Source organism: Babylonia areolata, chromosome 2 (assembly GCF_041734735.1).
Source record: "Babylonia areolata isolate BAREFJ2019XMU chromosome 2, ASM4173473v1, whole genome shotgun sequence".
Taxonomy (NCBI): Eukaryota; Metazoa; Mollusca; class Gastropoda; order Neogastropoda; family Buccinidae; genus Babylonia; species Babylonia areolata.
In genome coordinates, this window is record NC_134877.1 from 39,391,633 (window position 1) to 39,403,935 (window position 12,303).

The window sequence follows — 12,303 nt, forward strand, 5'->3', positions numbered from 1 at the left end:
ATCACATTCATGTCTAATAATGAATCAGTCATCTTTATCAATAAGTCAGTGTTCTTATTCAAACGTGTGCGCATAATCAAGTTTTGTGTTGCTCTGTTTTTTTGGTGTGTGTGTGTGTGTGTGTGCGTGTGCGTGTGTGTGTGTGTGTGTGTGTGTGTTTGATTGGCTTATCGCCTTTTCATCTGCAAACTTGTCATCCTTTTCTCATTCAGAGATAATAAGGTATTCTAGTATCTTGCATCAAACGCAACGTGTACAGACTCCAGACATAACGTACCCCAACCGAAGAGAGCGAAGAAGCGGAGAGAGGACAGGTGTCGGAAGGACTGGACCATCAGCCAGGTCAGGTAGAATCCCTCACAGAACATCCAGAAGAAGGTCGTCATCAGGAGACACCGGCACGTGATGTTCAGGAACTTGCACGCCCCCTGAGGTTTGCACAGTATTGTTTTCGTGTGTGATTCTGAGACGTACGAAATGTTCATAAACTATTACAACAGTGTTATTTTCTTCAATTTATGGACTGGTTTGGAGTCCAGATTAAACTATGACGGTTCGAAAATTAAAATGAACAAAAGGCAAGAATAGAAAAAATTGAAGACACGCAAGACTCAATGCATCTATCTATTCCAAGATTGCACAATTAAATAGCACCGACGAAGCAGAAATTACACATTTCCCTTCGTAATGTCACTGCTTGGGGAGAAACCAATATGCGCTGCATCCTTATCTGATTAAAACATGAAGCAAGAAATGCACTGGAGAGAATGCATAGCAGGAGAAAAGGAAAAGAACAAGAATGTGATGATCTTTTTCTTCTTCATGTTCGCCTCTTCACAGTGTCAGTCCAATCCACCTAGTGAATGACATCGTCCTCTCCGAGTACTGTCTGGAGCCATGGAGCCTGGTGTGCGGTAGGGTTGGTGTCGGCCACACGATATCTCTGAGCCCTTTCAGGAGGGTATAGGTTTGAAGGATGTGTTCTGATGTTTTGGTCCATTGCCGAATCCCAGGCAACGAAGCAGCAGATCAGCTCGCCAAACTCGGAGCCAGCGGAAGTCAACCAGAAAACAGCGTAGGCTTGACAGAGAGGAAGATCCTCGTGAGGGCAATGTTGAGACCCAGAACCACGAGGGATGAATATCGCCTTCTTGAACGCTGGCAGCAGGTGGTGATCATGAAATTACGAACTAGCCATTGCCGTCTCAATGCCCACATGTTCAGGAAGATGAAGCGGGCATCATTTCCTATTAGCTCCTGTGGTTTCGAAGTGTGCTTATGATAAGGGAGAAGAAGAAGAAAAAACAACAAAAAAACAAACAACAACAAACAAACAAAATACAACGTGCGGCGGCAGAGGTGTGAGAAAGAAAAAGATGACGGATTCTGCTATGATTTTCCCACTCTGTTGGAATGAACTTGAAAAAGAACATCAAGGACTACCTGTGCAGTCGGGTTGGGTAGTGAACAGGTGACTGAAAACCAACTGCCTGAATATAAACCCATCTTGAAGACTCACCTGATGCCTCTTGAGGAAGAGATCGGACTGGTCGCTGACGATGGCATCACGGATGACCAGGATCTCCCACATCAGTGAGAAAATGGCGCTCAGCAGCAAAGAGATGAACAGGTTGATGTGCAGTTTGATTCGCAGCTGAGACCTCAGCGGCCTAAGAGAAAAAAAAAGATGCTTAATGAACAAATGCACGTGAAAGGCGCAGGGTCAATGGATATAACTAAATAATATATGGAAACACTAGCTCGTTCTCACAAGATTCCACAAATGTTACTCCATTCTTATGCAGCTGTTTGCGCTATGCAGGTGGTATGAAGAAGAGAGTATTTATCATGGATCGCGTGGGGCAATTTCGGGACAATTTTGATTGGTAGATGGCGGGCATGTTGTGTTGTGAAGCTTTTTCGGCTAGGCCCACCTGTGTTTACAGCTTTTGCCAATCATCTCTGACATTACTGAAAAAAGCAGTCTCGCGGACACGAAACCATGTCACGTGCGTGGTATAGACTTGGCTACGTTCTGATGTTTCGGACGGGCAAGCGCGTCTCATACATACCAGAAACCATGAGTAGGTTACTTAACATTTTCCAGTTATTTTGATTTATATGTATCTGGTCTGACATGTACTATCAACATCAACGTTTCTTCGCCCCTCCTCTTTTTTCGCTGATTTCAGGAAAAAAACAACCACCAAATGATTTTCCTCAAATAATCAAAACAGTTTTTTTTCCCAAATTTCTTAAAAAGGTTTTAACCACGAAAAAAAAAAATCGAAATACTCTCCGTTTCCTGTTCGCAGTGGATTTAAGACTTCAGATTCATTACTCACTAGTCAGTTCAATGTATATATAATCAGTAGATAAGAAGATTAAAGCATTAAAAGTAAAACAGAGAGAGAGAGAGAGAGAGAGAGAGAGAGAGAGAACGAATGAACGAACGAACATTTTTTAAAAAATTCATTATAGGCAATAGCCCCTAATGAAGGAATGGTGTGAAAACTGTAGTCCATAAATGCAACAAATACAACATTAAATTGAAAAAAGAGAATTACAACCACACATGTTACGTACAACTGACAGACCAAATCCGAAATGCCTTATACAATTGAATGGCAAATTTGTAACAACATCTTCATTCACAGAGGTCATGAGCAACATAAGTTTGAATACAGATGGGTGTCTACAAAACAGAGAGATGGAGACAGAGACAGAAAAAGACAGAGACAAAGATAGACAGACGGTAATGGATCAGTCCCCAAATTCCAAACATGGGTACATGAACACTTTAGCAGTACACGCTGACCTAAACATTACCCCCACACCCAAACCATCTCCCATACTCTATCACATCACTCTCCTTAACTTCTGTTCTGTTGAAGCCTACAAAACAAGAGTGCTTTTGTTTGAAATAATACAGATGTATAAATATGTACCTAAACTTCAGATAGATGGCGATGGAAGGGAAAAGCAGCGCCATACTTATGGCTTTGAAGACAATTTTTAAAGTCAAGATGGTCTGGTGATCTTCGGCCTGCAAAAAAAGGCAAGGAAACAAATCAGACTAACAACAGATCAACGAACAATAAAACATTAAACGAGATTTTCAATGAAACAACAAATTCATATTTCCCAACCCCCATGCGTTAACCGCTTCGTGCTGTATAATAACGCTGATTGTGCAACTGAATATAATGAATCACTCAAAGAAAAACGCAGCAATTTCAAACACACACAGAGACAGAGACACACAGACACACACACAAACACACACACACAAACACACATACAAACACACACTACACAGCAACAATTATTACCATGATACAAATGCCAGACTGGCTTAAAAGTAAATGAACTGATACACAAATACAGAGTACTGCTGGACTGCGAAGGCAACGTTCTTGAAGGCACGAAGCCAAGGATGACCAACAAACCAATACTATCACGTGATATCACCAAACAGTAGAATTACGTTACCATTGCGCATACTAAAACAAATTACATAATACGGAAGATTATGAATTATGAAAAAAACAACAACCCAACCTTGTGACAAGACGTATAATCTGTCCATTCCAGACCAAGCTTGTTGGTGTACCAGGTAGAGTTGGACCAGCACTGTCGCCTTGCTTCTCCTGCACGTGCACAATGTAAAGGAAAACAGGTTACGAACATTAACCTCAGGTGTGACTGTGTGTTAGAGCAATCAATGACGAAATATTGCCAACTGGTGTGCAGGCTGATTATACCCCAATAATAGGAGTAGAAGTAGGATACACGAAATATAATTACAAATATTACAAGACCTTTGGAATGGACAACCGAAACTCTAACAAACCGGCTATCGCTTATCAAAGACCCTGGTTCAAACCCTGATACCGGAAAGAGTTGTTTTTTTCCCCTGTTTCAGTTCTTTTCTTCCCACTAACTGCTGTAAATGAGAAGTGGTGGAAATGGTTCATGATACTCCAACCATTCTAGTAGAAGCTGGCCGGATCCGAAACATCCGACAATACTTTTGGTGCGAATCAAACCCACAAACTCCCATCCACCAGTCTGTGATATTATCCATCGCTTGACGGTGACTGAGTTTTTAAACATACAGCAACCGCTAGTACATTATCAATTTCTAACATATTGTCTGCCGAACCTTTATAAGACCACCTGGCTGTCGCAGATAAATGACGGACAACAATGGTTTGTTCAGTGCGAGGAAGAACTACTGGTTTAACAAAATAAAGCAGTGTGTTGCACAACAATGAATACTCCCTTCCTTGAGTTCTACACGTTCAGGGAGATCAGTGACATAATTATGTTTACTCCGCTCAGAGAGTCAGCAAAAAAACAAACAAACAAAGAAAAAACAAAAAGAAACGCAAAAGTGATAGATTACCCCTTGTCTTTAACCGCCTTAAAAACAACAAAACAGACACCATGAAATGATGCCTCGGAGTGGAGTGCTGGCGTACTGCAAACGGGAGCGAGAGAATCTGAGGGCACGGGATGGAATCCCATTCTCTCCAAATTTTTCTTCCCCTCCACCCGACCTTAAGTAGTGGCGTAGACACTAGTAATTCGTATGAGAGGTAAAACGATGCAATTTGTTCACATTACAGAACCACGGCAAAAGAGGCTGTCTTGACAAAATTCCTTAGAAAAATCCACTTTGACAGGAAAACAAATACACACATAGAAAAAAAGGAATATGGGTGGCGCTGTGGCAGAGAGAGCTGCCCGAATTTCACACAGAAACCTGTTATAACAACAACAAAAAAACAACCCCCTCCCCACCCTCCCCCCAAACATACAACAAGAACAAGCAATACAATACAATACGGTTACTCACCATTGTTTTCCTTCGTGTATCTGGTGATGAAGGCAGGGCACTGCAGAACAGCGGTCACACCAGCAGGAGTTTTGTCCACACAGCTGTAGCCATCCCATGTCATGGGGCATCCTTCAGCTTCACCATCAACGGTGTCGTTGTCATCGTCAGCATCGACACCATCTTGAGATGATGAACGAGAGGCGATCTGCTTCTGACAGCACGCTGATGCAGACTGGAAAACAAGATGATGGTAATATACATTTGCAATATATATATATATATATATATATATATATATAGTTGGGTATCCAAATTGAAAGCGTACTATGGTTTGCTTGGAGATGTGAATTAACTTTGCACTTTGTACAATGACGTTCCGAAAATCAAAACACATTGTTTTGTGACAGCTTCAGTTTTCTTTTATTGTCCCGCGCATTCCTGACTGGCTCCTCAACTAGAAAGAAACTAAACAATAAACACAGACACAGATATCTAATTTCAACAGACACAGATCTCTAATTTCAACAGACACAGATCTCTAATTTCAACAGACACAGAAGACCACACCCTTCTTGTCCTTCCTCTCCCGAAGGTGGCAGAATGGTTAAGATGCTTATGAATACAGTGTCCATGAGGGCTCTGGGTTCGAATCCCGCTGACGCCGTTTCTCCCAGGCTTGACTGGAAAATCAAGCACGCCACCTGGCGCACTGAAAAAGAACCCATAGCAATATCAGTGTTTTCCTATGGCAAAATTCAATAGAGGAAATCCACGCTGATAGGTAAACAAATATATATGCATGCACTCAAGGCATTAATAAGCGCATTGGGCTATGCTGCTGGTTGGCCATCTGCCTAGCAGTCTGTGGTATAGCAGTTGTCGGGAACGCATAGACACCACCTTGAGAAACTGAAACTGAATCTCCCGTAGTCCCCGATCGTAAGCGCACCACTTCGTGGGTGACACGGGAACCAGTTCCCTCGGACCACAGCCAAAACAGGCACAATAGCCGGGTGGTTAAAGCATTGGACTTTCAATATGAGGGTTCGAATCTCTGTAACAGCACATGGTGGGTAAAGGGTGGAGATTTTTCCGATCTTCCAGGTAAACATATGTGCAGACCTGCTTGTGCTTGCAATCTGACTGAATAACACAGGAAACGAATGATGAGCGCCCAATGGCGGCCGTCAGTCGGTTCTACCCAGGTAGGCAGCCTGTTGTACAAATGACTCAGTGTTTGCAAAGCGCTTAGAGCTTGGCCTCCGACCGAGGATAGGCGCTATATAAGTATCCGTATCATCATTATCATCAAAACCACAAGAACGAAAGAACCATCACCCCTCACCTGACAGCAGGCTGTCCAGTCCCGACAGTCCTCACTGCTCAGCGTGTGGCAGACGGTGTCCATGGCCGTCTGGTTCCCGGGCTCCGCCATCACCCACTGCCCACTGGCCGAGGACTGTAGCAGCATCACGCCGTACGAAACGTTGACGTGGTACTCTGCAGTCCTCGGCTCCTTGAGCAGGTAGTGCAGGCACATGGCGCACGTGTGCAGAACGAAGAGCACGGGTGGGAAGTAGCCCTGGCGATCCCGACACAGCTGCACGTGCTTGTGTTGGTGCTGCGCAGGCTGGGCGGTGTGGTTTGTGTTGCTCTGTGTCTGGGAAAGGGTTAAAGAGCTGTACAGTTGCCTCTCTGTCCGATTCCACATGCTGATTTTGTCCGTAGTCTGGGTGAAAAAGGTCCTGCTGTCATACGTTCTGTTTTTCCTAACCCCCGCCCCCCTCCCCCCACCCTAACGGACGAAAACACATGTACACTCATACACATGCGCACACATTCACTCAAACATATGGGCTCACACAAGATATATTCAAACATGCATTTGCTCACGTTCACTCATTCGTCCAATATCACACACGTGAAAAGACTTTAACTGAAAGAATTACATATGCTCACAGTGAACATCGATTCGTGTCAAAACAATTCCTGTGCATCAACCAGAATCAGTGTCAACTTAATGCACGCACGCATGCACGCACGCACGCACACACACATACATACACACAAGCGCGCGCGCGCGCACACACACACACACACACACACAACTCACATGCACAGAGTTCACAGAGATGATGATGATCACAAGCAGCTGCAGGCAGCTGGCCATTGAGGAAAGGCGGCTTCTTTCTAACACGTCCATTGTCCATCTACTGTCAATGGATCTTTATGTTCTCTGGAAAAATATATACATTGCATAGCACTCAGTTTTGCATATGCCGTCAGCTCTTCTCACACACATGCACTCAGTCATACTTCAACTGAGAGAGAGAGAGGGGGTGGGGGGAGAGACAGAGAGAGTGGGGCATGGGGGGAGCGGGTGGGTGGTTGATATCTTTGAAAAACACGACTGGGTCATTGTCCCATTTCCTGCATCACTTTTCAAAAAAGTTTCACTGGCCTGTTACCTCTGACACTAACTGAGGAACCATGAGATAGAATACAGGTCAGACAGGAGCTATCAGTATTTCTTCTGACCGAACCACCGTCCTGCACACGTCAAAAAGTCGTAATGCAAACATTATCAGGTCGCTGTGAGTAATCTGACGCTGTGTGAACGCTGTCCCCACAATCGAAGGTCAAGACAGGAGATTAGCGATCTTGACCTCAGCACACAGAGCAGGTACTTCCTGTGCAATACGTCATGCACTACTTTCCCAACGTCAGCGACACCTGCTGAATTTACGATAAGAGTTAAAAGTCAATGTTTTGCTACAGGTACTGCGGCTGAGGAGTAGGCTGTCAGTTTAATGCAAGGTAAACAAAGAAATATCTAGGGGAAAAAATACCACCAAAATAAAATTTGTTGATGGGCATTCACATTGGTCAGTGTTCCTAAACACACAGACATCCTTTCTAAATTTTTAAACAAGCATAAATATGTTATAGACCAGATGAAGCAAAAGTCACGAAAATTAACGTTCAAAGGTGAACTACTGTCGAAATCAAGTTGATACACTGATCGGATATTGACTGGGTCTTAATGAAACAAAAGCCATGAATGTGAATATGAATTCATGTGATGGGGACATATACATGAGCAGCCCGGCAATGACGCTGATCAGTAATTATATTATCATCTATGATCTGCAGTAGTACCATACCGTGAAGTGAACATTCATAAAACTGCCCCCACCTTTGAGTCAAACGTTTCGTGAGGCCTGACCAGATAAACCCAAGACAAAACCTCTTACACACACCGTAGGACAAACAACATCCAGTAAAAAGAAAGCATACACAGGAACTGACTTGCATGTATGGTCCTGTCCAAGTTCAAGCTCTTCAAGACAACGTCTAAACACACCAAAACAAGGCTATGATGAATGGCAACAGCTGCACTGAACAAAATTGAACCCAAAAGACGTACCTGCTCAGCACTCAAATGAACGCAGAATAACACCTTACCCACTGTTCGGTAGATTCAGTTCTTACAACCACCCACGGGTATTTCTCACACTGGTCAAACAGAAGAGAAATCAGAGTAATTTAACTTACGGGTACACGAAAGACTTGCTTATCAGCATTCCTTGTATTTGTCACACATTTATCATAAACTGCCAGTCCGTACTGGAGCCTACTTTTCCCGTTCCTTGTTTGAGTCCCCGGTCTCTCTTTTTTTCCACTTCAGCAAGCGATTTTAATTCAAACCAGTGAAAGTTCCGCCAACAACCACTTCTCAAGACTCAACACATGCTTCAGCAAATTCAAAACATTTCCATCTCCTCTCCGCTCTTCTAATTTCTTCTTGTGGTAAAACTAATCAGTCGTTTTCTAATCTGAACACGTGAGATATGCATCTGTGCACACCTGAAAATAACCGCTCGTCGTGGTGTTGCCAGGATGGAGCGAGATAACCTCAATACCCGAGGCCCCTTTCAACTTCTCTGCGATACCTTTAACTCTAATCTCAACCAGGTAGAAGGCCAAGAACACAAAGACTAGATTTGCAGGCTTGGCACCTTCGACACACCTGTGCAAGCGGAGGTTCAACGATTCGGGTGTAGGTGCCAAATGTTATTAACCTTTTCATCCAGCTGTTATGACATCCTCTCCGCATATTGCTGCAGCCACATGCGTGTCAGCATTTTCGTGTCATGTGTGTAAAAATTTGCGATATTTCCTTTTAATTAAAATATTATTTTCCAGAACACTGACATGTTTGTCTTTCCCAAATCAACGCCCAACTCATTTTCAGTTCAGATAACCAATAATGCTGGTATACAACACATAAGCGTATACTTATGCTTGTACACACCCACAGTTACTGCCATGACAACCGTCCACTCCTGGACGCATCTCAAAGAAGAGAAAGAGTCTTTAAAATACTACCGTTTACAGAAAAACAAAACAAAAGAAATGCCCCCAAAAGTCAAACGTTGGCTTGTTCCCTCTGACGGCAGTAAAGTACCGACAAACTGGTCGACACAACAATACTTATCTTCCCACGGTAGTATCTGATATTGCTGTAAAAGCAAATCGTACCAATAAATTAGACAACTCTTGTCTCATCGCCAGATGCACCAAGCATGACATTGGTATCAACACAAATAAGACAGTAAACATGACTAAATATCTTTACATTTCCAAGTTCGTGTTTGATATTAGCGTTGTAGAATTTTAGATGAGGCATAAACTACCTTTTATTACCCAACATCGTGATTGTTATTTGGAAAATGGAGATTGTCAGTTAACGCTTAGACCATGCATGAATTTTGCGTCTTCAGGTCATCGTATTTGTCACCACTGCTCATCGTTTGCTTTTCTTTGCTATCCAACGTCTAAACATTATTGCACTTTTGTTTCATTTCTGTCACACTGCCACAATTTCATACTTAATAAACAACTGTACTTTTCGGGGGGTTAAATTATGTTGGTAATTCAAAACGAAGCACGTTAAGTAAACATATTTTACATATTGGAGCACAATGCGAGTATGTCAGATAAGCAGACACATATTCAAATCATGCCAGTGGAGTATACAAAGGCTTGCGCGCTCACGCGTGTAATCACACGTGGGCGTATCAAACACGAAAGTTTCAACAGAAAATAAAATACCATACAGAATACGCTTATGATGACAGATACAGTCTGTATTCCGAAATAGTCGGCGTGCGTTTCTGTTGAAGCAAAGAGAGAAACATTACTTTGCAATTCTTAAGGTAAAATGTTGATTACCATTGACATATCTCTCACAGCGACTGACTGATAAGAGCTGCATATTATTACACCTGTTGCCGGACTGTAATTAATCACATATTTCGGCCAGAATTGATACACCAGCAATCCAGCACACTGAGTATTCGAAGTGCCTATTGATTCTATGCAATCATAAAAGTGTACTTCTGCTTAAACCGAAGACTAACCCCAAATTCGCTAAATATTCGTGGTCACTTTGTAAGTTCTTACAGGGTAGGTAATTAAATATTTTAATCGAAAATGACAAGTTAATGTTTTCATTGATGCAGAGCTTATCTTCAAATTTTGTTTATAATTAGTAGGATAAACATTCTCTGTCATCCAATATCTAGTACTACTATTAGTTGTATAGTTGATGTTTCAAGATGGAACAGATAGAGATGGATGCAACTTTCGTTTTCAAATTGTGTGCAGAAAGCGACAAATCTGGAGAGACAAGTGTATTGGGTGTTAGCACAGTCAATGCTGCGCCTACAAGCACAAGTGGTCAAAGTGGCTGTCTGGGAAAAGAGAAATCACTGACGTCATCCTCGGGCCGTGCACGTGCATGGAATTTTCCTCAAGGAAGTTTGAGAAATTGATTGTCCGAGAGGGATTCCTTCTCTTTTTTCCCACACAAAAGATGAGAAGATAATAAACGTTCTCGTGCACAGCATGCACACAGCAAGTCTTGCAGAACCCGAGACAAAAACAAATGTCTGGTAATAATCTGCAGAATAAAGAACTACTTCGATAGATCATTCAGCATGAAGGCTAATACATTCAACCAGAAAATGTGCTGCTGTATTTTTGCGAACCCCGCTCCTTGGGAAGAGCATCATAAATATCACAGACAGAAATGTGGAAAACGTAACACATGTAATAGAACACAATATGATATCATGCAAAATACTTTGAGTACCAAATATTTTACATTTGAGGTAGGTATTCATCTATCTGAGTAAGTCAACAGTGTGTTAATCAACCACCCACACCCCCCAAAAAAAAGCCATTCACAGAAATCATATGACCCCCTTTTTTTTCCGCCAAAGCCCCCAGTCATACAAATTCGTTATTTCAGACTGGTCAAACAAATTTCAGCTTCAGAGCACACTTATCGTCACCAGTTAACAGTAGGATGTACCACATAAAATCAACAGTCAGACTTACGCTGTCCGGTTTTGGAGCCACGAGAGTTGAGATAATCTACTTCCTGAGGACGCGTTCGACTTTTAACGCTCTCATTGTCGTCTGCTACGCGCGCGCTGCATGTCAGCCAGAAGACGGCATGTCGTGAACCGAAAGTAAAAAATCACCAAACGATCAGTTCGGCAGTCGCGGTGGTGCGGGAAAGGACGCATGTCTGTCCCGTTTTCAACGGCTCTGTTACTTGGCTGTTACGGTGTACTGTGCTCTCTCTCTCTCTCTCTCCCTCTCTCTCTCTCTCTCTCTCTCTGTGTGTGTGTGAGCTGCGAGCTTTGTGTGACCCGCAGGAAATCATCACCGTGACTTTCCATCTCTCTCTCTATCTCCTTCTGTCTCTGCCTCTGTCTCTGTCTGTCTGTATATCTGTCTGTCTCTCTCCCTCTTCTCTGTTCTTGTGCAGGCTGAGGGCAGTATATAAAACTACAAGTGGATATCTATTGTTCTCGGAAATAACAGCAATGCTGTTCTCTCTCTCTCTCTCTCTCTCTCTCTCTCTCTCTCTCTCTCTCTCTCAAAAATTAATATTCCTTCAACATACATACGTCAAGAATGTTTACACAAACACCATATTTCCTTTTGCATTTCCCTTAATCCTTTACCTGGAAGTGGACGATTCGAAAAAGTAAGCTAACGAATCAAGTGACACTGAGAGAATGAAATGTCTGCTTCAAGCGTGATTTTTGCACCTAAATATGATTGCAGAACTAATTTCACTTCCGTAATACGCCTGAATTAGAGGCTGTTAGAGGTCACCAGCCGCGACTGCTTTCCAGAGTTTGTTGTGTGTTTTTTGTTTTTGTTGTTTTTTGTTTGTTTGTTTGTTTGTTTTGTTGTTGTTGTTGTTGTTTTTTGTTTGTTTGTTGTTGTTGGGTTTTTTGGGGTTTTTTTTTTTTTTGGGGGGGGGGGAGGGGTACGGGGGAAGGGGCATGGGAGGGTGGTCAGAGCTTATACCTACGGGTTACCACCACAGAGAGAGAGAGAGAGAGAGAGAGAGAGAGAGAGAGAGAGAGAGAGAAAGC

General features: G+C 42.8%; 1 protein-coding gene across 1 annotated transcript in view; it reads right to left on the reverse strand.

Annotated features, from left to right (window-relative positions):
• The window catches only part of LOC143277423 (uncharacterized), a 16,442-nt gene extending 9,414 nt beyond the window's left edge, over positions 1–7,028 (reverse strand). The window contains exons 1-7 of the mRNA XM_076582230.1: positions 6,957–7,028; positions 6,189–6,503; positions 4,862–5,075; positions 3,562–3,650; positions 2,949–3,046; positions 1,520–1,670; positions 274–428 (exon numbers count right to left, since the gene is read on the reverse strand). Coding sequence (XP_076438345.1) covers positions 274–428; positions 1,520–1,670; positions 2,949–3,046; positions 3,562–3,650; positions 4,862–5,075; positions 6,189–6,503; positions 6,957–7,013 — 1,079 coding nt within the window. The 5' untranslated portion in view covers positions 7,014–7,028. The remainder of the gene's footprint in view (positions 1–273; positions 429–1,519; positions 1,671–2,948; positions 3,047–3,561; positions 3,651–4,861; positions 5,076–6,188; positions 6,504–6,956) is intronic.
• Between the last annotated feature and the right edge of the window lie 5,275 nt (positions 7,029–12,303).